Genomic DNA, 26,832 nt, shown 5'->3' on the forward strand with positions numbered 1-26,832 from the left:
CCCAGGCTAGCCATGCCTCTGAACCAGTTCCACGGTCTCTTCTGCCATTGCCGGCATGTTTCTGCACATGCAAAGAACACTTTACAGTAAACTATGCATGAGCGAGCAATATGCTGCGGGCGCACGCACCCAGCAAACCAATAGCAACCAGTACAGGAACCCATCCCTGTACCAGCTGGATCCAAAGATGCGTAAAGTAAAGATATAAAATAGTCTGTTTCTAACTCTCTGAAGGTCCCGATATATACCTAAAGAGAGTCCTCCCTCTTTGGAACATAATTACTGGATTGCTGTATTGGTATTGTGACGCCTTGCTGGATAGGATTCCATTGGTAATTGCTATAAAAAATACTTCCCTTGCTCTGAATAAGATTCATATATTTTTACAGTCTTTGCACATTAGCAAACCTGACCGGGTTTGTAATCTCATATCATACTTTAGTCTCATATGCTAGCCAGGAAGTGGTTCCTGATTGAGTGGAATTGGAGACACAAAGTAAAGGTAACTGAAACAAGAGGAGAATTTATTTATTTATTTAGGAGATTTATATGGCCGCCCACTCACTAATAGTAACTCTGGGCAGCTTGGAATGGAATTAGTTGCTCTAAGCAATCATGAAGAAAAATAGGTGGGCCAAGAACCCAATACTCATGAAGGAAAAAGCAAACCAGGAGAACCTATGGTTCAGTCCTAATCATTATTCTCCACCAGATGCACAAATAACCTCTCTTTTGTTAAATATGTGCAGCCAATCATGGCACAGCTACAGACAGCCAAATAGCACATAGAGTCATTCACTAAAAGCCATATTTTTTGCTGGAAGGAACACCACCTGTAAAAAGTTATTTCTCGTGGGCCCACACTCAAGCTGGCATATTATCTTTGGATAACGTTCACCATGTCTGACAACCATAAAAGAGATCTATGAAAAGTATCACCCTAAAATAAATAAATAATTTTTTCCCACTTGCAAGGCATCTAACTTTCTCATAAAAATTCTAATGTTATCCTGTAACATCTTGAATCAAATCTCAATAGGAAAAAGCTTTTCACAGTGAATCTTTCATTAGATCGGGACTTATGTGTATGGAATATTAAAGTTTCAGAAGTTCTCTAGGTGTTTCTCTTCTGTAGAAGAAGAAATTTCATCTTTAGAGAACCTATTAGCTAATAAGTAACAGCCAGTGTTGTGTTGGGGGACATAAGTTTGTTTACGTCATTTATTTTTTGGAATGGATTTTCAAACAGATCCAGATCTTATATATGACTGTCATTGCCTTCTTTCTTAGAATTAATCTAAAATTTTCAATGCAAGAGAAAAAAAGTTAAAAGAAAAATAAGAAAAAAAGAAAGTGGAAAAAGAAAGAAAAAATAGAAGTATGAATTTCATTCTTCTTTTCCATCCCTCTTTGAACCCTGAATCCATAAATTTTCTAAACAAAACTATCACTTCTTCAACATCAGCTATAAATATTACCCTTTTTTCCTTAACAACAAGGAAAACTTCATTGCAGTGCAACACTAGAAATTTGTCTTCCCAATATTTAATGTTAACCTTGATTTTGCATTTTCTGTGCCTCCTTCTGTAATGAGATATTCAACATCTTCTTTAGCTGCAGCTAATAAAATGGCATCACCTGCATTTTTCAAGTGCTTAATGTTTGATTCTGGCTACCAACTCTTCCAATCCTTCCAACACTTATATTCACTGTACAAATTAAAAAGATACAGATACAATATTCATCCTGGTCTCACTCCTTTATTCACTCTCTTTTTCCAGTTTTCTGGCATAATCAATATTTCCACTATGTTCTACATTCTGGCATTATCTAAACCAGCAACCTGCAGTTCTAGAGCCGCATGTGGCTCTTTCATCCCTCTGCTGCAGCTCCATCACAGGTCAGCACCACAATTTTGAGAGGAACCTCCGGTTGTGGGGGGCTGGGAAGCAGGGCATGGCAGGAGGAGACTCTATGGCAAGGGGTGTGTTTTCCAGTTAGCTCCATAATTGATAGGGCTTTCGGTTAGGACAGGTAGAGGAAAAAGGAAGCCATGCTAGGAGGACACTATGGTGGGGAAACCGGATTTCTGGTCAGCTCCAAATTTGAACGGAGGGCTTCTGGTTAGGACCTTTCTGGCAGGCATGAAGTACTCTTATCTTTGCTACTGGTTTGGAAGCTGTAGTGTGTGCGCCCACATGCTCATTTCACTTGCAGGCAGCACATCTGGGCATGCGCAAAACTTTCTGCATATGCGCAGGTGATCTGTGATGATGCCGGCGTGGGTGGGCAGAGCCTTACACCACTGCCTCTACCAGTTCACCCAAATCGGTGCAAACTGGCAGAATATCACCTCTGCTTTGTGGCTCTTTGAGTGTTGAAGGTTGCTGACCCTTGATCTAAACAATCAAAAGCCTTAAGAGATACATTATTAAAGCAAAGGTGAACCTATTGGAAAGCTGCAAGCGAGTTGATTTCCGTACCTAAAGAAAGAGATTGAGATACACATAAGATGGGCAAAGCATTAAATTGACGTACAAAGAAAGCATCTCAAATCATTAAAGCAGCTGCACTTTTAGAAGGTGCACAGAGTTGCTTCGAGGCTCTTCTCTGAACATTTTTGCATGCTCAGATAATATTTCCACTGTAACCATCATCAAAGCAAAATAGCAGTGTTTATATATCAGTCAAGAGCAGCTTTGAATCAACCAGGTCAAGCCTTCCAAAGGATGTGGCTGCTTTATGCTTGAGCATTGTGAATTTGCTGACAGGAACAACCACACCGGGTTTAATAGGTAAGAGGACCATAGTGGCTGCAAAATGTATTTTGCACTCATTTACTTTGTATCCTGCTTGTTTTCTGAACACTCTAGGCTGCTTATCTCCCCTTATCTGATCCTCTCAACAGCATTCTGCATTGCAGGTCAGGCCATGACAGAGGAATTGGCCAGAAGTCACCCAGGTCTGATGTTCTTTCCATCCCCAGTTATGAAGACATTTGATAATTTATTTTTATTTTATTTATCAATCAAATGTATTGCTTCCCATCCCTTGGTTCAGGCAACAATGGGGAGCTTAAAGGTAAAGGTTCCCCTCGCACATATGTGCTAGACGTTCCTGACTCTAGGGGGTGGTGCTCATGTCCGTTTCAAAGCTGGAGAGCCAGCGCTGTCCAAAGACGTCTCTGTGGTCATGTGGCAGGCATGACTAAATGCCAAAGGCACACAGAACAGTTACCTTCCCACCAAAGGTGGTCCCTATTTTTCTACTTGCATTTTTTAAGTGCTTTCGAACTGCTAGGTTGGCAGAACTGGGACACGTAACAGGAGCTCACTCAGTTACATGGCACTAGAGATTCAAACCGCTGAACTGCTGACCTTTCTGATCAACAAGCTTAGTGTCTTATCCACTGAGCCACCACGTCCCTTCTGAGCAGCTTACATCAGGATAAATGACCTATAACAACAATTACAAATGTAAAAGTGAATCAAAATTGGAAAAATTAAGACAAAGTAAAAAAAACAGGAGTTTGGAGGGGAGAGGTGGGGCGTCTCCATCATTAGCATATCAACCATCTCCAGTCAGCAGCTTCTCCTTCAGGACCCCTTGCCAGCCATCACAAACAGGTTTTAAGGGCTTTGCTGCAGGCTAAAAAGGGGGGATCTTATCTCCTGCGGCAAAATATTCCAAAGGGTGGGAGCTGTGGTGGAAAAGGTTCTTCTCCTGGATTCTACCAGCCACAATTCCTTGGCAGATGGGATCTGCAAAAGGCCCCTTCTGCCAGCACATGCGAGTGGGGCAGGCCAACCCTATTGGGGAAATATGATTATGTGGACATCCTGCACCCCTGCAGTAAAGGGCTTTAAAGATAATAACCAAGACCTTGAATTGTACCTGAAAGCAGATTGGCAGCCAATTCAGCTTGTAGAACAGTGGTGTTACATGTGCCATCCTATTGGGGGGGGTGTCTCCAAAACCAATTGTGCTGCTGCATTCTAGACCAATAGCAGCATTGCATTGCAATAATTCAAGCGGGAGATGTCCCAGGTATGAGTGATGGAGCACAGGGTCTCACAATCCAGGAAAGGACACAACTGGTACACCACATGATATTGTACAAAGGCTCTCCTAGCTAAAACTGCCACCTGCTCTTCAAGCAGGAGTCACAAATCTAGAACTCCTAAGCTGTGTGCTGGGTCTGTCTGGGGTAGTGCCACCCACATCCAGAACTAAAGTCGAGAAGCCTGCAGATCCTGAGGTTCCCACAGCCACTCTGTCTTACCAGGGTTCAGTTTTTCTCTCATCCAGGGCCCCACAGTCTCCAGGCACCGCAAAAGGGCACTTTCTTATTAAAACAAGAAATTGAAATGTCCTTACCCATCTCAAGCTGAGAAGATTTATCTATAGGGATTTTCTATTAGCTCCCATGAGTGGCGTTCTTGTCATAAGGGTCCATAGAGCCTTCTTCGCATTCAGCAAAATGAAGTTTGGATTTTCTATGATTCACCCCATTAAATATGAAAAAAAATGTGGACATATTGAAATAAAAGAATACATGCATCTGTGCATATTAGGCATCCCTGCAATATTGGTCAGAAAATCTGGGAGATGTAGTCCAATATTACATACACATGGAGGCTTGCCTATTTGGGTCATTATTGGTTTATTGATAAGGCTTACACCTTATAATTTACCCATCTTGTAAAACACGATTTTGGGTGGCTCACATCAATAATAAAACCAGAACAATAAAAACAAGAAAGCCAAGTGGGGAAAATGTATTACTATTACTGTATGACCTTAAATCAGGGGTGCCCAAACTTGGCAATTTTAAGACTTGTGGACTTCAACTCCCAGCATAGCTGGCTGGAGAATTCTGGGAGTTGAAGTTCACAAGTCTTAAAGTTGCCAAGTTTGGGCACCCCTGCCTTAAATTAAGCAGGTTCCCCAGAATTGAACTTGACTCCTGAAGATTACATGGACGGGTTGCTTTCTTGACAAGACGAGAGGCAGTCACTTCAAAGGTACCTTTATGTGTACCTGTCATGCACAAATATGCTTTTTTAGCAATTGCCACCCTTTCAAACAATCACAAAACTCCTGGAAAATCTATCTATTCATCAACTCTTGAGGAAAGGCATACCAAAATTCCACTTCTATTGCTTTATGACCAATAAACAGAGCATATTTTCTTCTTGGAAGCCATTAAACTGTCACCAAATGGTACTGTGTTTATTCAGTCTTCTTGCAGCGTGCGATAGTGTGGTTGCCTTTGGGAAGAGAAGGCTAAGAGCCCAGGCTGATCCCATCTCTAAAGGGTTTTTCAGATTCTCAACATAAATTATTTGTATAGGGCTTCCTCTAAAATTTCTGTCAATAAAGCCACAAGTGCCCATTGCCTTAATTCCTTTCTCAGGCAAGCACAGGGAACTTTTTTTTTTGTTCTGGCACTCTTGATCTGTTTGCAGTATCCCTTATTCATTGCTCTAGTGACAGATTTATATGAGAGCCACTTCTGAATTGCTCTGGGCAAATTTTTCTCTCTTAAACTAAGCATGAAAAAGCCAGTGGTTCTGCAAAAAAAGCGGGTTTTGCCCAACAATAGCCGTAATGGATTCAGTATAATATCACCAGTATATTTTGCTTTGCTTGGGTGGTATTTATAATTTTAGGGATGTTCAATATGCTTTATTTTATTTTACCTGTAGGATTTTTTTTACACGCATAATCTTAGAAAATTATAGGCGCCACAAAGAGGCTAATGATTTCCTGGCCATATATTTCCAATTTCTAATGGGGACAAGAGGCAAATGACCATCAAAATCCTATGTAGTCTTTAGTCCCCCAAAGTTAGCCCATCCAGGCCCTAGGTGAGGAGTCTCCAAACTTGGCAACTTTAAGACTTGTGGACTTCAATTCCCAGAATTCCGCTGCCAGGATGAATTCTGGGAGTTGATCCACACCTTAAAGTTGCCAAGTTTGCTGTCCCCTGATCTGGAACAATATTTGACGAGTGCCTTAAAACAGTTGACAAAGGAGTATTAACAGGTTATTATTTAGATATGTCTTAATGATAGTTAATAGTTGCTAAATTATTGCTTCTTAATTTAGGAGAATTCTGGTACATTTTGTATTCCAACTGGGGATGGAGATCTCATCTTTCTTCATTTTATATTTCTGGAAGACAGCAAAGATTGCAACGATCTCTATTTTTGATTGATTTCAAACAAGAAATGCTAAATGTTTGAATGGATATTGTAAGAGAATAACATTTGCAAATGATGTTTGCTTCTTCGGGAAGTTTGATATGGGGCAGTGCATTTGTTTATTGGCATCTCAAGATGTTCTTCATGTTGTATAACTAAAAACCAAGTTATATGAAAATGACCAAAAGCCTCATACACACTAATGTACATTCGTTTTGAAGCAAATCAAATTTAGGTAAGAACTGAGCCAATGGAAGCTTTATAATACACTGACATATAATGTAGCCATCTTTAAAGAAAGTTTCAACTCTCTAATTACCTTGACAGATATAAGACAAATGGTATTACTTCAGAGGTGATATTCAGCAGGTTCTGTCCAGTTCTAGAGAACCAGTAGCAGACATTTTGAGTAGTTAGGAGAACTGATAAATACCAACTCTGTCCGGCCCTGCCCCCATCTATTCTCTGCCTCCTGAGTCCCAGCTGATCGGGAGGGAATGGGGATTTTGCAGTATCCTTCCCCTGCCACACCCACCAAGCCACGCCCACCAAGCCATGCCACGCTCACTAAACCACGCCCACAGAACCAGCAGTAAAAAAAATTGAATCCCACCATTGTATTACTTGATTAAAGGTAATAGTTGTTCAAAGACAGAACAGAATAGATCCTATCAGCCCTTCAAGGTAGTCCAGACTAGAAAACCAAGGCCATGCAGGTTACTACTAATTTTATATCAAGGGTTTAGTAACAAAATCTTGCAAGTCAGAATGTATTCACCCTTCTATCCTTCTGTGAACTAAGGAGGGGTTTGCTAAGACATCTGAGCACAGGGTTGGACTAGAAGCCCTCCAAGGTCTCTTTTAACTCTGTTATTCTGTGTCAAATTCTTGGCCAGGATTCATGTTCTGTTGTGATTGGTGTCTTAGATGTGGGTATTCCTCCTTTCCTTCAGGCCATTTTCTTTGCCCCCTACATATCAAGGCATAAAGCAGACTATTTTACAATTCTCATTTTCTGCCTAAATCATTTACAGCAACTTTTGTGGAGCTTGAACCTACAGTTCACTTTCTTGATCATTTGCAGCAGGGCTATAGGTAAAATTGCCAAAATGATGGTATAAGCAAGAGAGGCAAGGCTAATCAGGGGTTAGTCCACCAGAACAAATCAGGAAACAAGACCAGATGAGCATAGCTTTCTTGTAAAGCTATGCTAACAGAACCTTGCAAATGTGGAAGTGCAAACTTCCTGCCCACCACTTTTAAGTGCTATATCCATTCGGGTGGATCCTTCTTCAGTTTCTTTCTTTAACTGTTAATCTACTGAGGGCTTCTGCCTCTCTTGTCTGACAGCTTCCTAAGCAACCTCTCCTAACCCCTTTCCTTAAGGTTATCCGTGCATTCCATTACATTGGGCATGACTGATAAATATAAGAATGGGAGCAACAACATTCTAGAAATCAAACTATCACCATTTGTACCTTTAAAAAGTCCTCCAACCTCCCCAATTCCCATGGCCTAAAATAACCATTCCAAATACAATTGTATTGACAGAATTAAACTTTTTCAGTCACCAGCTACAAAAGCCATACGTAAAAACAAACACAACAAAACCAAAACTGTTGGGATATGTTCATAAAATGTCGCATTGTAAAAAGCTATTTTTTGCTAACCATTTATCCTCCATTCTACCATGATTCAGTTTCTTCTTGTCCCCATCTACTAGCATTCTAGGACCAGTGAACATGCCCAGTCGTTATGAAGAAGTTGTGGGTTTTTTGGAGAACATTTAAAATGCTTTTTAATCTATTCCACAAACAAGATCTATTAAGTCACTGGAATGGAATTCTTTACCGTTTTATCAACACATGTCTTACCTGTCTTAATTGCCTTCAGTGGAACAGTGCATCATAGGACAATAATTTTTAAACAAGGAACCTCACATGCATTGCTAAAAGAATGTATATTTAAAAAAACCCCAAAACCCATGACCCATTATTCCTGTGGTATTAAAATTTCAAGGATCTTCGGACCAGTTGTATTTGCAAACTTGTGGCCATTGCAGAATGATCACAGTCAGCCACGCCTACATGATTGTTATATCTGACATATCCTACCAGCTTCTCACAAACTATGTCAAAGGGGAAGCCAGTTGGATGTCAGAAGTCACTCCTGCTCCCACTACTTTTTTGTCCTCCCGTAGTCATTCTGTTTCTATGTTTAGGTAAGAAAATATCTCTGAGAGGATAACCCAATGGGGCATGGTTAGGGTTAGGGTTAGGTCTAGTATATGTCTATATTTCTTGCCCTCACTATCTTTTCCAGACCCTCTATTTTACTCTTCTTCCCACTGAGTTAACAGATAAATGCCACAGTCATATTATTTTGCTTATGAAACATAAAGCACTGTCCATCAGATTTTTATCAGACACAAGGCAACATTTTAAGTGGGTTACAACCTGGTTATCTGACAGACTATTTTTCTCATTATGAATTTGATTGTGAAAATTGGTAGAAAACTCACTTTTGAGGACCCAGTGGCCTCAAAACAGCAAATCCACAGCTAGTACTCCATAAAGCTATATTTATTGTAAATAGTCTATTGTAGCTTCTGTGTGACATGCTGAAAATGAGGATTAATTTCATTTTGGATGCAAGAACGGAAAAGGATCTCCTAAGAATGGAAAATCTACAACCGACTATTTACAGTACATACAGCCATTTAGAGTATTAGCTGTAACTTTGTTATTTCTATATTAGTGTAATGTTTTAATATATTTTAATTAATTAATTTTAATACAATACTTAAATGTCTCTTGATTTTTACCTTCGTTTTAATCAATCAATTGAACCTATGTTCACTGATTTAGAACTATCTAGAATTGCAGTTGCAATACCAAGCTAAAGTTATGATATAAACTTTTTAGAACAGACTAGAATTCTTTATTGGCCAAGTGTGATTGGACACACAAGGATTTGTCTTTGGTGCATATGCTCTCAGTGTACCTAAAAAGATAAGATACATTTGTTATGAATCATAAGGTACAACACTTAATGATAGTCATAGTGTTGCAGAAAATGACAGGCTTTAGACTTCTCAGGATACAGGAAAAGTTTATTTGGCAGCCAGGTTCAGAAAGCTAGCCCATGGCTAGCATTGCCAGTTCTGAACAACCTTCATTATCGAAGCACACATTCTTATACATTCTCAAAGGCAGCGTAACACGGAAACACTTAACTCATTTCTTAGTGGTTACCTTGAGGAGAAAGCCTTATAAGGAGATGGGGTCTTACTTCTCCTTTTGTTACAGGTATGGATTATGTGTCATTAACGAACTTTAATTGAACCTTGTGGTTTGGACTTTTGACATAGGTTTTGACATAGGGACGTTGGCTAGAACATCTTGTGGTTAGTGAATGGTGACACTTCCTTTAAGCAAACGTCTAACTGTCGCTATTATGCTATGTCTTCATTCTTATATTCTTTAATCCATATTTTATTCTACTTTAATAGGGTACAAGTAAGCAATCAAATGATACTAGGAAACAATCAATATAAATCGTAAGGATACAAACAACAAAGTTACAGTCATACAGTCATAAGTAGGAGGAGATGGTGATAGCGAACAATGAGTAGATTAATAGTAATAGTAATGAAGCCTTAGTGAATAGTTTGACAGTGGTGGTTATTTGTTTAGCAGTGTTCGGGGAAAAAACTGTTCTTGTGTCTAGTTGTCTTGGTGTGCAATGCTCTAAAGAGTTGTTTTGAGGGTAGGAGTTGAAACAATTTATGTCCAGGATCACAGGGTTGTTGTGGCAGGAAAATAAAAGGAAGAAGCATTAGGCTTGTTTGCCATCTTGAATTATTTACACAAATAACGGTGGGAGAAAATAATCTATATTTAATCTAACCGTTAATACTCTTAATATCTGTCATGAATTTCTGGTGATCCTGATTCAGCAATGTGAGAATAAAATGAGCAAAAATAATTCGCTCATTGTATAGAAGGCTCTAATAATAATTGATCATTTAATTGATTAAATTATTAAATGATGCTCTATAGCATCGTTTTGAGGGTAGAAGTTGAAACAACTTATGTCCAGAATGCGAGGGCGTCTGTAAATATTATCACGGCCCTCTTTTCAACTCATGCAGTGTACAGGTCCTCAATGGAAGTCAGGTTGGTAGCAATTGCTTTTTCTGCAATTCTAATTATACTCTGAAGTCTGGCATTGCAACCTCAAGTTGGCATTGCAACCTCAAATCTAGACTGCTCTAAACCTAAGGCAGGGATAACTACTTATTCCATCATCTTCACACTGAATTGCAGGTCTTCCTTTGCAAAGATGGCGCTTTAGATACACAATCTTAGCAGAGGAAACATGAAGTAAAGGAGAGTGTTGGGAATTCAGTAAATGATTTCTCAAGAAAGCAGTACCACAGTCTCAGTCCCAAGTATTAAGAAACTTTTTTTTACTGTCTTTCAGAATATACTACAGTCTTAGCCTCCATAGCACGGCATGTCTGCAGGCACATTCCATTAATGAACACAGTTAGAGTCCTCACCAACACTGCCTCTCCCTGCATGAAGCCAGCTTATTGCTTGACCCCAACTGACATCACTTCCCTCTTTATGGCACAAATTCTAAAGGAAGCCAAATGTTGGTACAGCAGCAAGAAGGAAGTTAAGGTACAATTTAATCTACTTAAAAGGATGCATGTTTCCTTTTGTTTTTTAATCTCTGCGATAACATTAGCAAATCAAAGGAGGCTTCTATTTTTCTGCATCTTTGTGTAAACATACTAGGTAACAAACACCTGCTTTTTATTCCAGCAAAATCAATTTGGAGCCCAAATGAATGTGTTTCACTTTGAAGAAGATTCTTTTTGTTTTTTCAAAAACCAAGAGTCCAAATCAGAGGAAGAACATATTTTATCTGGGGAAAAAAGAAAGCCAAACTCTCCCCACCCACCATGGGTTAACAGCAGTTCCACATCTTATTTGTGAACCCTATGAAAACTGGGGAGGGAAAAATGTAGTTTAAAATGTAAAATCTAAATTTGCATTTTGTAGGCTTGGCCTTACTTTTTCCCGTCAAACCAAAGAATACTTAGAGCATATAGGTTTCCTGAAATAAATATATATATTCACATTATTTCTTACTTCTCCATAAGTCAGAGTATGTAAAGCACAGAAATGGAATAAAAATAGGAAGTCAATGAAGTTGAAAGTATGAAATTAATAGTGAAAGAGAAAAAATATGAAACACTATAGGATATGATTAAAATATAGTCATTGTCTTTAGTGTTAAATTTTTTTATGTTCAATTTTTTACTTTTTTTTTAGGAACTTGTAGCATGCTCATATACACACCCACACCCACAAACTATTCAGTACTTTTCTACCAGCATTTGAACATTTCCTCATTCCTTAGTAAGCATGAAGAAACTTTGCTGGACTTTTGGGGTTTTTTGTTTTTTTTTGGCCATTTAATCATTTGTTCTATTTTATCTGTTAAACTAACCACTCTGGTCTGGTGCATTCATTATCAGATCAAAACATTCAATCACATCATACAATCAACACAATATTTACTGCAAATAATTTGGCTTTTCAACACAAGAAACACTGGGAAATTTCTTCTCTCACATTCACACATTTCCAAATGAGTTAATGATCTGAAGAGCAAAAGATCCGGTCCCATCCTTAACACAAAGTCACACTCCATTTCCCAAAATTGTTCACTGTTATGTCTCATACCCATCTGATCAGAATTCTGATCAGCCACTTCCTAGGCACATTTAACAAACTAGTTTTGTTTTTACTGTATCTTCCCCTTCGCACAGGGGAACAATACTAGCATTCCTTCAAATGTCAAAGAGAAGTGCAACCTTCACACCTACCTTAACCCAATTGCACATCCACATTATGTACCAGCCATATCCCTATTTTAACATTTCTCCAATTATACTATTTTTAGCCTCACTATTTTTCAACATTCTCATATAATGATATTTTTATTGGACACAAGATTGTATTCCTATCCATGGCCCAGTTCTTTTTTGCTGCATTCTTTCATCTCATTCCCTTCCATCCATTATATCATTTCACACATTCTTGCATTACATTGACTCCCCATAATTCATCGGTACTTCACTCATTATCACAATTTAACGTAACATCACATGCAAATATTACAAACCATGAATTCATACTTTTATATGCACCCATAACCTAGGTGATGGAAATGCACTTTCTGAAATAATTTTAGCTATTTAATTAATAATTAAACTTATATTTACACTTTCCTGCTTATATTCATCAACTGTAGTGCAAAAGAACAACTTTCATTCAGTTGTTAATCCTTCCCTTTCTCTTAATTTCACAGGCACACAAGAAATCTATTTTTCCCCGTTTCTTTCATTCATTCATGCTTTCTGCTATTTCCATACATTTCACGTTTTGCAATATGCCATGGTCCCCACCAGATCTGTTCACGTATATCTTTCTATTTTACTTATCGGTTTTAATTAATCAATGCTTTCCCATAATTCATTGTTAGTTCACATAATTCATTGTTAGTAAGATAAACCTGAAGACTAGATCTCCAGCCTTGGCAATACTGATAATACATGAAGCTTTCCCTGCTAATGGTAAGTATAGTACTTGTTTTATTTTTCACTTGCTTCTAACTAGCCACAGTACAAGTTGTACCAATCAGTTTGGGCATATTTTGGTCAGCCTGCTCCAAAGTACAATCCAGGTCCAATCCAGATCCAGTGTTATCCCAAGCCATTTTACACTCTTCTATGCAAGACAGGCTCTCACTACGTCTCAAGGCAACATGCTTTTGCCAGCACCTGTTCAATTCGGAGATACATAAACTCAGGATATGAAATGTCTCCAAACCTAAGCTGAGCTGAGTTTATTAGATAAAGAATTTGAAAATCCATTACCAACTCTCCCAAAATTTTCATCTCTGCACTCAGGAAAGGGTCTATCACAAAAAAACAGGGCAACAAGAAATAAAATAAAATTAGGTGAACCGATCCATTCTTTCACATAATATGTATTTTTGCTCTGGTAGAAGCTTCCAATAATTCAGAAGCTGGTTTCAATTCCAGGCAGATGAACCACAGCACAAGCAGATCTCCATCTCAGTGTACCAATTTTGCTTCAACACTGGCCTGTCATTGTTCTCACAGATTACATGAGTGGCTCATTAACTGAATTGCATGTTGGATTTCAGATTCTTTCCATATTTCTCTCTGCTGAAAAGCTCAGTTCATACATTTCAGTGAGGGAACTCTCTTCCTGTGGGAATAAACCTAAGTAGGATTCCTGAACAAACCTGAGCCTTGGGCTCAAGATGGATTTCAGAAAACTTCTCCTTAGTTATTTCTACTCCATCTCTTTACACTCCTGGAAAAATCAAGCTTTTCTCTTGGCCGTGTCCCATTAAGTATTGCGTGATACCAGAAGACCTTAGCTTCGCTACTAATGTGACTTCATACATCTTCAGATGACATTCAGCTTGGAGCCTCTCGGAAGCAAATCCAATAACAATTAGAGAGGGGTTTGCTTACCAAATATACTACTTAAAAAAACAAAACATGATAGGTCATATGGAGTATCAAGGGGCAACCAAAGTCTACAACATTCTGCTATTTATTAAGGACAGGCAGGATTAGGACACTGATTAAGGGGTACTCTAATTAGCAGTAGGTCTTTCAGTTCTGAAAGACCTCTGATCATTCCAGGTGAGAAGGTAGGAATTGAAGGGGGGCACCCTGCACCTGTTTTCAGGGCTCCTGAGAAGTGGGTGGTGGTGGCAAGATTCAAGTAAACTCACCCTGGGGTTTTAATTCAGGCGAAACCCCAATCCCAAGGACAAACATGTTTCGGCCAGTTGTTAGCCTGCTCACCATCCCACCTTTCAATATCCAACGTCAGATCATGCCTAAACCAAGGAAGGCAGAACCAAACCCACTGGCCACCCCACGGGAGAAAAGAGAAGAGCAGCAACGGATGCTCGCAGATGCAACGTGGGGAGAAAACGGACTCCCCCGTCCCGTCCGGGCGTCAACTGCCCCTGTCCCGCATATCAAACCCCGGAGGGGCCCTTTGCCTTCTAACGGCACCGTGACTCTCTTCGATCAATCGCTGACTCCCCGCACGCCCGCCGCCCCTCGCCCGCCTTCTCACCCGCGGATTCGTTTCGCCGTTGGGTTCCCTCCTCGCGGATCACCACCGTTCTCGACACGTCGAGGATGGAGGCGGTGGCTGCTTGCATGGCTCCGGGGCCCTCGGGGCTTCCGAGCCGCAGGGGGAGGGGGGCGACCTGGCCCTCTTCACCGAGCAAAATCCCACACTCTTCCCGGGGGTGGGGAGGGAAGGAAGGATGGGTCTTCCCTGCTGGCCTGTCCGCTGCGGCTGAGGGGATCGGGGAGCTCCAAGCAGGCTTCTGTCCGCGGGCGGAGCGCCGGCTTCGTTTCCCGCTTCTCCTTTTTACAACTGCCGGCGCTTCGCTCGCCTTCCCCTCCGCCTCCGCCTCGGCGGCGTCTAACGAGCGGCAAGCAAAGGACGGTGCTGAGCACCTGGAGATCCCGCCCTCCCCCGCTCATTCCCCCCTCCCTCCCCACCCGCCACACAAGGCAGCACACCTCGCTTCCTCTTCAGCGCTGAGTCCGGGCGAAGGAAGCGAAGATCGTCGCGCCTTTTCGATTCAACGACCACCGGGGACTCGACGTGCCGGAGCCGTCGGAGCTCTCCCGTCGGATGCGCCCCTTGAATATCCAATCCAAAGGTGCGTCGCGCCTTCCCCCGTGAAGATCGCACAAGAGGCAGATTCGTCCAGGGGCTCCGAAGCGCCTCTACCGGAGCGGGTTACGCGATCCCCTATCTGGTCAAAACGCAAGATTGGACGAGTGCCTTCCGCCGACTTAGGGCAGAATCCGAGGCCTCCTGTGGGTAGAAGTAGTCCCGGCAGGGACCCGCGCTCCTCAGTCCGAACTTATCTCCTCTTCCTCCATAAAACGGGAGCAAGGGGACCATTTAGGCTACATGAATATGCATGAGTGATTCCTTCAACTTCTGGTTGTGTAAGAGCGTGTAAGACAAAAGGCACGCTCCACTGGGGAGCGGCGGAATCATCACACCGCGGCATACTCCCCGGACGCAGACGGCAGGGCTTTTTTTTTTGTCTAAAATGGCACATATTTATGTTTTGCCTTTTAATAATTCATATCTTGCCTGATCTTTGGGAACTCACACACAACGCGCCCTCCTTTCATATTTTCCCTAAACAGAGCTTTGCGACGTAGATCAGACTGCAAAATAGATTAGCTCAAAGTTATTTCCACGACAGTGGAATTGAACCTGCGCAGTTTTCCGAGTTCTACCACTACTTCAGTGTTACTTTCCATCTACCTTTATTCAGTTTCTTTTCTCTACACACACGGGGAGGGAGGGAGATAAAACAAAACCTTTAGATGTGGACCTAAAAATATGCCCGATTTGCATATGTTCATATTTTCAAAAATGTCCACATGATTATTTTTTTTAATTTTGTGGTAGGGACAAATAGCATCAAATGACTCAGAAGCAGGAATATTTGTGATGCGCAACCTTTCTCAGTGTATAAATCTATCAGTCCTTACTGAACAATGGTTTGCATTATACATATCTGGGTTTGCATGATCATAGCTACTTTACAAGAAATCCTGGATGGGATGATTGACAGCTGTGCAACTCAGAAGTGGGACAAATAGGAACAGTAAGAATAAAGATTTTGTAGATAAACCATTAAATACTACTACTTAACCAATGTTGTACAGTACATCTACTGCGGATGACTATATAATAATGCCAGTCCAGTGAGCATATAATGCTATCTCATATACCCATAGTATCTAATAAAAACCAACATGCAAATTACATAAATGACATAATTTCTGTTAGGTGTCATGAAACCAATGACTTACTGTAAGTCATATGATTTGCCAGTGACATAATGATAAATATGATGTCATTTCCTTCCTGCCTGAATGGCCGTGCACTTATCCCTATTACTCCCCATGCTAGGTAACTCTAAATTTGCTCCATTATTCCAAATCCAAATAAATGCTAGCCTTCTGCCTTGTTGTCAATTAGAACCACTAATCAAGCTGCGATCCTAAACCTTTCTTTCATTCAGTAGGGCTTCATAGAGTCAGGCTTTGTTTATAGAGAAGCTAGAGGTATACCAGTGTGGGAGTTTGATTTCAGACAGCATTGAAAAGTTAAGAGGGTTAATTTGACTTGTACTTCAAGGAGACATCCATGCAGTTTTCTGCTTATCAAGATAGAAAGGTTTGCCTTTGCTTTCTTCAGGCATGTTGGGTTTTTAAAAATATTTACAGACCATCCTACCATTCTAGAATGGGGTTTCCCATTCAAGTGTTAAACAGTCTGAATCCTGCTTAGCTTAGTAGACTGTATGTCAGCCCAGTGAGTAAACTCATCACTTGTCATTATTAATCTTGGGCTTTGAATATGATAACATAATCCCCTCCAGGTAGTTTTTGCTGCCATCTCGCCAACTGATTGACATCTGCACAAAACTAAGCTGATCTGTGCAGGGCAGGGCTATCTATTTATATTACCGTAGCTTGCTCTGCAGAAAGGGTAAGGCATTTTTTAAAACTAAAATACCCCGATATGCTTATTGGATCAGCAAAATAAGATGGGGAAAAAAAGATGAGGGAGAAGGTATGTTTAAGCGAAACCAGAAAATATGGACCGATTTAATAATAGTGCAGGATTCTTTTATTTCAGGTTGCAGTATTTATTTAATCAAATTTCTATGGCTGCCCATCTCAAACAAGGTGACGTACAATAAATCCAACAATTAAAACGGAATATAAAAAACAGCTAAACAATTAACCTAAGTAAAAACAAGATTGTGATAGGGTTAACATATGTGATTTGGAGGAAATGGGGATTTTGCAGTAACCTTTCCCTGGAGTGGGATGGGAATGGAGATTTTACAATGTCCTTCCCCCTGCCATGCCCACCAAACCATGCCACGCTCACCAAACCACGCCCACAGAATCAGTAGTAATTTTTTTTTGAATCCCACCACTGTATTACTTGATTAAAGGTAATAGGTGTTCAAACAAAGACAGAATAGAATAGATCCTATCACCCCTTCGAGGTAGCCAGACTAGAAAACCAAGGCCATGCAGGTTACTACTAATTTTATAGTAAAGATTTTGTAACAAAATCTTGCAAGTCAGAATGGAGTGGGGTGGAAATGGAGATTTTATAGTATCCTTCCCCTGCCATGCCCACCAAGCCACGCCCACAGAACCAGTAGTAAAAAAAAATTGAATCCCACCACTGAATAGAGCACATTATAATAGTCCATTCAGGAGATAACCAGGATATGAGAAATTGTGAGCAGAGCTTCATGATCCAAGAACAGGCACAACTGGTAAACAATATGAAGTTGTGCAAAGGCCCTCCTAGTCACAACTGCCACCTGCTCCTTGAGCAGATATCATGAATTCAAAAAGATCGCCAGCTTATGCATCAGGTGTGTTTGGGGCAGTTACAGCTCTGTTCATTAGAAAAGACGAGCAGTTTCAGATTTGGAAGGCCTAAAACCCAAACCATTCAGAGTTGGGGCAGGGGGCGGGGTTTGACAGTTGAATTTACTCTACACTTCCATGTAAAATAAGAAGGGACAAGATTGTTAACCCCTGAGGCATTCTACAAGTGAAGGACTGTGCACATGATCTCTCCTTTGAATATCAATTGGAACCGATGGTTGGAAAAGAAAGCGAACCACTGCAGGACAGCTGTTCAAAGTTTGCATTCCAACTTGGAAGAACAACTCTTCTCTAGATGAAAAAAATATATAAGAAAAAGTACTCCAGGGCATTGAACTTCCACAAAACCACTGCAACATCTAAAAGCATTCAAAAGACAAAAATTTGAAGATGTGCTTCTTTCTTCCAAAGAATATACTTTGAAAGACTATGATTTTTTTTCATATTCATTGCTGTCATGAATGAAATATAAGATTTATTCCAGCAGTGGGAGTAATGCATGAGTGAAGGAGGACCACCTAAAGGCTGGAATAAATAAATAATGAATGAATGAATGAATGAATGAATGAATGAATGAATGAATGAATGAATGAAAAATAAAAATAAAAACCAACAATATTCTATGATTGAACTTTTCTCTGCAGGGTCCAGAGCTCTCTGTCTCATTTGCTGAAGGATTCAGAAATCTTCCAGTGGAGATTTTTGGGCAGGTAGAAAAGTGTAGTGGGAAATCAACAAAGTTCACTTTGCCCACCCTTCTCCAATAATGTTCTCTGCCCTCAATCAAAAGCCTCTCATCTATGGAAGATTTGAATTGGATTCAACACATAACACTATGTATATTCAAAGTTGATTTTTTCCCTTTCTTGCAATAGAAGTAAATAATTCTTTTTGTAGTTATATTTTATCCTGGCATATAGAAAGAGCAGGGTTGTTCAGAAATGCCCAGAAGAGCAACAAGAACAGTTGCCCAATTTTTCTCAAAATGCTATTTATGCAGAAGAAAAACAAACAGGAACATAATTCCCTCCAAAGATGAGTTTAGCCATGACCCTGTTAGCTTTCCACAAATCCCTTAAAATATGGTTTATTCAGCAGCCTTGCTGATCCCGTGGAAACTGGGTGCCTGCAGGATCATATTGGGTTTAGCATGTTAGCAATAGCAATAGCAGTTAGACTTATATACCGCTTCATAGGGCTTTCAGCCCTCTCTAAGCGGTTTACAGAGTCAGCATATTGCCCCCCACAATCTGGGTCCTCATTTTACCCACCTCGGAAGGATGGAAGGCTGAGTCAACCTTGAGCCAGTGAGATTTGAACAGCTGAACTGCAGAACTGCAGTCAGCTGAAGTAGCCTGCAGTGCTGCATTTAACCACTGTGCCACTTGGCTCGAATGTTGATCCATTCGCCTACAATTTTACTTATGTTTATGCTTAATTGTTTTTAATAGCAACCTACTGTACACTACCCAGCATCACATGTGAGATGGGTTGCTGTGTAAATTTGCTAAATAAATAAGTCAAACATCATGGTATTGCAGAATTAGGTAGGGAAAAGGTCTGAATACCATTTGTCTCTTGGCCATGTTTGCTAGTGCATTAGAGATAAGTTGATGCATTTCTTTCTCATGGAAATAAGTAGCATTTAATCGAGCCAGACTGCAAATATTATAGCAAAAAAATCCACACTATAAGAAGTCTCCTTTGAATTGAACTTGATTCTTAGTAAATAGATGAGCTTTTTCTTGTTATCTGGGCAACAATATGTGTGTGGTTTATTCCACGGTCTTCTCTTCTCCCCAAGTGGTTCTGAGTTTCTCATTTGAGCCTCAATCTAGTCCTGGGATTCCCAGGAAGTCTCCCAGGCAGAAATCTGACCCTGGTTGATTTTCAAATCCGATAGTGCCACCATTATTACTTGGTCACTAAAATGTATTTACATCAATACAAATCACCTTCCAGTTTTTTTTAACCCTTGGATTAGCAGGTCTATATTTATCCCAGTTTATCTCCAGGAAGGTCCCATTCTGAGACAGCTCTGTGACACACAGGGAGATTTCTGATCATTAGATAGATGAGATGAAGCAGTCTGTTTCTACAGCAGAATGGAATCTGAATCAATAATGGGCTGCAAGCATCAAAAAGGAGAAAGTGTTGTGTTTTCCTGCATTATAGTTTCTTCTCACAAGAGAAGAACTTTTGCTTGGAATATGCAATTCACACAAGAAGTATTCTTTTTAAATGGATGTTGAACATGACTATATGATGTATCTAGGGACAGGAAAACATAATCAAGCTAGTTAGGAAAGCATGTCAGTGCGTGTTAAGAGCATAAGTACATAATTTCTCAACCCACTTCATCTCTTCATTCAAATCCAGCATTTTACTTTCTAGTTCTTTCAGTGGTCCAAGCAGACCAGCATGCAGAAGCTAGAGGTACGGTCAGTGGTGGGATTCAAGTAATTTAATTACCGCTTCTCTGCCCTAATGATTTCTTCCAACAACTAGGTTGACAAAATGCTCAGAAGTTAACAACTGGTTATCCCAAAGTGGTGCAAACTGGCTGAATCCCACCACTGGGTATGGTCAAAGAGTTAGGACTACGTTCGGTCAAGTAATGTTGTTAAGGAGTATTAGAAGAAAGTGGCAGGGACAGTTCTATTGCCAGGCAGGTTTCTAATATTAGAACATGGATATGTTTTTGAATATATTTTTTATCAGATTCACAATTGAACAGAAATTTCCTCCCATTATTACTACACAGACCCATGCACAAGTCTACTCACACATGCGTACTGTGGCTGGTCTATGGTACTCCATTTAAGTGGACAATTGTATTAATGGAGGTGATTTTTCATGAAGACTATCACTAGGCAGAATGGATGGTTAAGTGATAGGATTGGTAGAAATAGGGAAATTGACAGATTTGATTGAAGAAAAAAAATTGACCAATTTTATTTTCTACCTGGAATTTTGTATGAAACTGAAAGAAATGAAATTGTGATTTTGGAATTTGATGATTAGAATTATGCGGGATTATAGAAATAATGTAGACCATTGTTAATTTTAGAGTAAGAGTTTAATGTATTTTTTAATCTATGTCTGAATCAAAGAAAGTTGGAAACCATTCTTGTTCTATTTTCTTTACTTTTTCGTTCATTTTTCCTTCTGCACTTTTTTTCTTGCTTTTTCCTACCTTTAAATTCTTTTTCTTTTTGCGTGTCTATTTTTTTAATTCAACGAACACACACACACACACACACACACCCCAATGCAAGTACCATCCACTTTTATTAAATCTTATTCTAATATGTGAACAACCCCTTTCTTTCAAGAGTACACAATGTTAAATTCAGATTGAATGCTGAAAGGATGCAAAAGGCCATGAAACTGAACACATGGTATCTTTTGCTCATCGGCCCAGTTTTTCTTTCCCCAAGATTATTGAATTTAATGGTAATGTTGTGGGTCAAAGGGTCAAGTTACTAACATTTTAACAGAAGCAGTGTATTTTTATATTAGGTTTTGTTGCTCAACTGCCAAGTTTAAAGCAGAAGTAGGCTGGATTTTGAGACTGTGGAAATAGTGCCGTGAGCAGAGGTGAACGATTGCAGGTTGAAATAATGAGATAGAAAATATATTCTAAAACAGAGGGAGAGAGAGGGACAGAGGGAGGGAAGGAGGGAGAGAAAGTGTGTGTGAGAGAGAGCATGTGAGCATGTATTTAGCCTAATATCAGGTTTAGGAATAGCAATTTTGAACAAAGCTATAGAGAATTTCAGAAATGGAAATCATCAAGGTCATTTTGAAAGATCTATCGTAATGTATAATTATTTTGCATTGGCTATTAAAGTATTGCATTGATATCAATAAATGGTACATGTAAAATAGTGGCTTTGATGATCATCAAAAGCTGCTTTTCCAGAACCAAGTTTTGGGCACACTCCTATAATATTATCTCAGAGGCAACCTATTGGCTTTGCTTTTAAACTGAAATATTGAGACTTATGTTGCTTTCCATGTCGCTACAGTTCTGTATATCTATGTGAAATTTTAATATAGCATATTACAATTTTGCACATTTTCAAAGACTTGCACTTTAAAAAAAAAGTGTGCCACAATTAAAATCTGGCATTCCGTGTCATTTTTGTGTCATTTTATGAGCTCTTGACCTCCTTCTTCTTCATGGAGGGATAAAAGGGATGGTAGATAAAACTCAAACCAGGTTGAAAGGAATTCCAGATACAATTGTAAGGTATCAACAGGTCAGTGTACTGGATCAGGAAACAGACTCCATTGGAAGAATTGAACCATACTTTATTGTGATAGGCCATAATAACAAAAACCGACAAACCCAATTAGGATTTATTTTTCTTCCCTCTTGCATCCCATTTAAGACATAAAGTAGAAGGTTTCCAAATGCTATCTTGCTTTCCAGATCTTAAGGAATATTTTGGTCCCCTTTGCTTATACGACATTGTTGCTTATTTCCCTCAAGGTCATAGAACATAGAATAAAAGGATTGAGAGGGAGCTTGGGGGTCTTCTAGTCCAATGCCTTGCTCAAGCAGGACACCCTATACCAGTGATGGTGAACCTTTTCAGCACTGAGTGCTGAAAAGGGAGTGTGCACACTCGTCTGGGCTGCAACCCAGAAGAGTAGCTGCCCAGGGTATATGCGTGCCCCCAAAAATGAACTTCCAGTTTCCAGTACACATATGTGTGCCGGCCAGCTAGTCTTCCAGATTTCTGGCGCGCATGCACATGTGAAATCAGCTAGCCGGCGCACTTGCTCATGCAGGAAAATGAAAGACCAGCTCTTCCAGTTTCTGACACGGCTGCATGCACGAAGGCTAGCTGAGCATCACGGCTGCATGCATGCCAGAAACCCAAAAGAGAAATGGCCAACACTGTGCATGCCAGGCAACATGGCTCAATGTGCCACTTCGGGCACCTGTGCCATAGGTTCGCCATCACGGCCCTATACTTTGCCAGACAAATGGATGTCTCTTCTTGAAAACCTCCAGTGATGGAGCACCCATAACATTTAAGGGAAGCCGTTCCACTGATTAATTGAAATTTCTCCTTAGTTCTAGGTAGGACCTCTCTTTAATGTACACAAACATTTGCAAGGAGGCTGTGAAAAAGAAATTGAATTTAAAATAGTTACAACAAAAGGGATGACAGTTCTCCTCATCATAATACCCCCAGATAATGTTATTCTAGAAACATTCCCTTTTGTAACCTTCACTTAAAAGAAATTTTGAGATAAAAGGGTAGGTTTAATCTATGCCTAAAATACCACATTGATTATTTACAGCAGTTTACCTTGCGAAAACTATTTTAAAAATCCAGTGGTTACTTGAGATTGATTTATACATTGTGTTCCCTAGACTGAGGAGATGGCCAATAGAACATTTTATACTAAAATGCGGTATATGCAGGGCACAATTCCAGATATAGCTGAGAAATGATAAAAGACTTCTTCAGTTTCTGTACGTACGCAGTTCATAGACTGCAATATGTTAAATATTTGGAAACATGTTGCTTTTAGAGACCAATTTCGGTCTTCTGCTTGCTACTCTCATGGTAATAGAAGTGCCACCTGAAGCATCTGGCTTTCTTCTGCTGAATGAAGGGCTTATATGCACATTGCTTGTTTGTTCGTTCATTGTACTTTTATGCCATCAGATGCCAAAGTGACCCTCAGCAATTTACATTCCCAAAATATGAAACATTGTAACAACAGACAATCAAAATAAAAAGGTAAAAATGCACAAGTGCAAGTGAGTGCCAGGGTGCCAATATTCACTTCCCAAATGCCCTCTGTAACAATTCAGTATTCAAAGTCAACAGAGATAGTTTCAAGAAGTACATTATTGCATGGTGTGGGACCTCAACTGCAAACCATAGTTTGTGAATCTTCATTTCCTTCAGCCATTCATTTTCTCAGCATGGAAATCAACTACTGAATATATTGCTGCAGACTTACTATAAAACAATGGACAGCCTTTCTCAGAGGTTTCATAAAGAGGGAAGTAGCACAGGGAAAAGTACAAAGCCGCTTCCGCAGGGGTGGATTTACTGGTTTGGGCCAGTGCGGGTGAACTAGTAGCTCCAACGATCAGCTGGGAGTGAACCAGTTTGCTCTGACGATCAGGCAGGCCCACCTGCCTGCCCCTGTGCTATACTGACATATATGTTCTCAGCTGATTTGCAGTAACACAGAAGATAAGTATTCTTAAAACTGTGCATGCGTGTGGTGCATGCATTATCACCGAACCGGTTGCTAAACTGCCAGGATCTCACCACTGGGTCCTCTCTGACTGCCACCAAATGGTATCACCTGCTTAGGAAGAAGAAGGAAAAATAAAGCACTGTGCCCTTAACTCCGAATCCTTACAGGCAGTCAAGTTGGTACCATGTTCAATGAGGTTGAAAAAGACCAGAAAGTGTGCATTCTTTCCAGTGGTGGGTTTCAATTTTTTTTAGAACCTCTTCTGTAGGGTAGCCTGGTTTGTGGGAGTGGCCTTCCAGTCATGTGACTGGGTGGGAGTGGCTTGCCAGCCATGTGACTGGGTGGACGTGGCCAACTTGTAAAATATGGTGAAACTCATTTAACAACGCTCTTGCTTAGCAACCAAAATGTTGGTTCAGAAACTCTTGCATTTGAAGCACACAAGTCTTAAAGCTGTCAAGTTACAAGACCCTTGCACCCCTAACCCTTTAGAAAAAAACCCAGGGGTGTCCAAACTTGACAGCTTTAAGACTTGTGGACTTCAACTCCCAGAATTCCTCCTCTCATTCTTCATCTATGTGCGGATAGGCGGGGGGAGGGAGCTGGAATCGGTTCTAAACGGCACTGTAGATTTGTGGGAACCTCTTCTATAGAAGAGGTTAGAACTGGCAGGAACCCACTCCTGATTCCTTCCATCCAGGTCTCTCTTTTGTAGTGAAACATCCAATGTTCCCCAGGCCCAACTCATCACACACCCCATTTCTACCTTAAGCCAGAAAGGGCATGGATAAAATCTGCAGGGAGGAAGGTTCATAGGATAAACAGAATCCCAGATAATATTGTAAGATATTACTTGAAGCACCATCAATGAACGAGCAAGTTTACAGCAAATCTGAGTGACTTTATCAGAAACCATTGATCCTATAGCTCACTGAGACCAGGATACTGTACATCTCTTCCTACCCATTGTACCTAAGAGGTCTAGCATATGTCCAGTTGGTTGGTGAGTTGGTGTCATGCTAGTGGTTTCACCGGAAAATTGGTGACCAGGAATTGAGTAGTGATGTGTACCCTTTGTGGTGTGTAGGTATACAGAATTCTATATGGTTTTATATTTTCATATATTGGTTCAGTATGAAGTTCAGAACTAAGCAAGTATTTATTTAACTCGCTAAAGGGTCATTCTTGAATCATATTTTGCTTTACCCTGTCCTTGGTGAGACACCTGTGTAGAGTTGGATTATCTTTTTCATTTTCAATCTAATTAATCTTGAGATATACTTGAAATTTGAGATGGTCTGACTACCACCTGGAATAAACAAAGACTCCTAAACCTTGATGGTCTCATTCTTGGCAAGACTCCCTAACCTTGAACTTTGATGGTCTCACTCTTGGGCAGAAGAGCAAAGCAATCCAAGATAAAGAGAGTTGTCTCTGTGTCCTTGGTAAAATCCAGAGAAATGAGACAATTGTAAATCAGGTCTGCTTATTTATATTTTGAAGCTTATACAGTATAAGCTAATCATAAACCTCTATGGGATGGAGCTTCAGTGCAGATATAATGGAGCAGTGACTTTGCTTGTCATTATTTCTTTGGGATTCCATGACTGGACAAAGAAGTGTAAGGTCTTTCTTTTTTCTTAGTGTATTCTTCAATATTTTAAAATTGCTATTTGGTGTTAATATTCATTGATTGTTGCTTCATGTTACATGATTATGTTATTATAATACTGCCTTGGAATAAAGCCTTAAGTACTCATATTAGTTTGTTTGTTGCTTCTGAATGCAAAAGAACCAACAGAACCTTTAACCCAACACAGCTGAGCAAAGTGAAATATAATCAGGTTGGCTATTGCTTAAGACAACTTGATGGTTGTCCTGGATTAGCTTGCCTGGAATCATCCCAAGGCATGAAGATTGATGTCTTGTCAGCACAATAAGTTGGGGACCTCTGCCAGCAACTTCGTATTGAGATCCAGGAACCTAGGAAGGTATTCTGCTAGGCCGATTGGAGCTGCTCTGAAAGCAGGCTCTCAAGTAATAGACAGGCAATCATATCTGTCATGGAGGTTGGACCTGGAACATGCAAGGTGAAGATCATCCCTACCTATCCCACCTTTTCAATCAAGAATGCTGAAGTATTAAAACCTGGAGGAGTAAATTCAGAGGTGATATTCAGCAGGTTCTGACCTGTTCTGGAGAACTGGTAAATTCCACCTCTGACTGCCCCCCCCCCATCTATTCTCTGCCTCCCGAGACCAGCAGATTGGGATGGAATGGGGATTTTGCAGTAACCTTCCCCTGGAGTGGGGAGGGAATGGAGATTTTACAGTATCCTTCCCCTACCATGCCCACTAAGCCATGGCCACTATGCCACGCCCACCAACCCATGCCACGCCCATCAAACTGGTAGTAAAAAAAAATTGAATCCCATAACTGGGTAAATCTCAGAAAGGATCTCATCACCTCCTTTCCCCAAATAGGTATTGGCAATGCACTCCAAGCTTGATTGTTCATCCACAATCAAATTGTGATGAACGTGACCTTGTTTTAAATAGATCTGCATTCATTGTCAGCAGTACAAGCCCTGGTTAAGCAACAATCCAACCCCATGGATCTGGGAGTGAGTCATTCAGGTTGAAAGTATGGATCAATTTACTTTGATAGTCTCCTTCCCCTTTAATGCCTCAGCCAGTGCCCCCACAAATAACTCCCATGAATCTTTAGAACCAATACATTGTGAACTTATTGCCCACTCTCCCCACATAACTGGGAAATATAAGGGCTAATCCACAATCC

The 26,832-nt window shown here is 40.3% G+C and overlaps 1 protein-coding gene across 1 annotated transcript in view; it reads right to left on the minus strand.

Moving 5' to 3' along the window:
* Positions 1–14,749, minus strand: part of SUSD3 (sushi domain containing 3) — a 55,957-nt gene extending 41,208 nt beyond the window's left edge. Inside the window, exon 1 of the mRNA XM_032208830.1 lies at positions 14,411–14,749. Coding sequence (XP_032064721.1) covers positions 14,411–14,498 — 88 coding nt within the window. The 5' untranslated portion in view covers positions 14,499–14,749. The remainder of the gene's footprint in view (positions 1–14,410) is intronic.
* Between the last annotated feature and the right edge of the window lie 12,083 nt (positions 14,750–26,832).

Source organism: Thamnophis elegans, chromosome 2 (genome assembly GCF_009769535.1).
Source record: "Thamnophis elegans isolate rThaEle1 chromosome 2, rThaEle1.pri, whole genome shotgun sequence".
In the NCBI taxonomy this organism is placed as follows: Eukaryota; Metazoa; Chordata; class Lepidosauria; order Squamata; family Colubridae; genus Thamnophis; species Thamnophis elegans.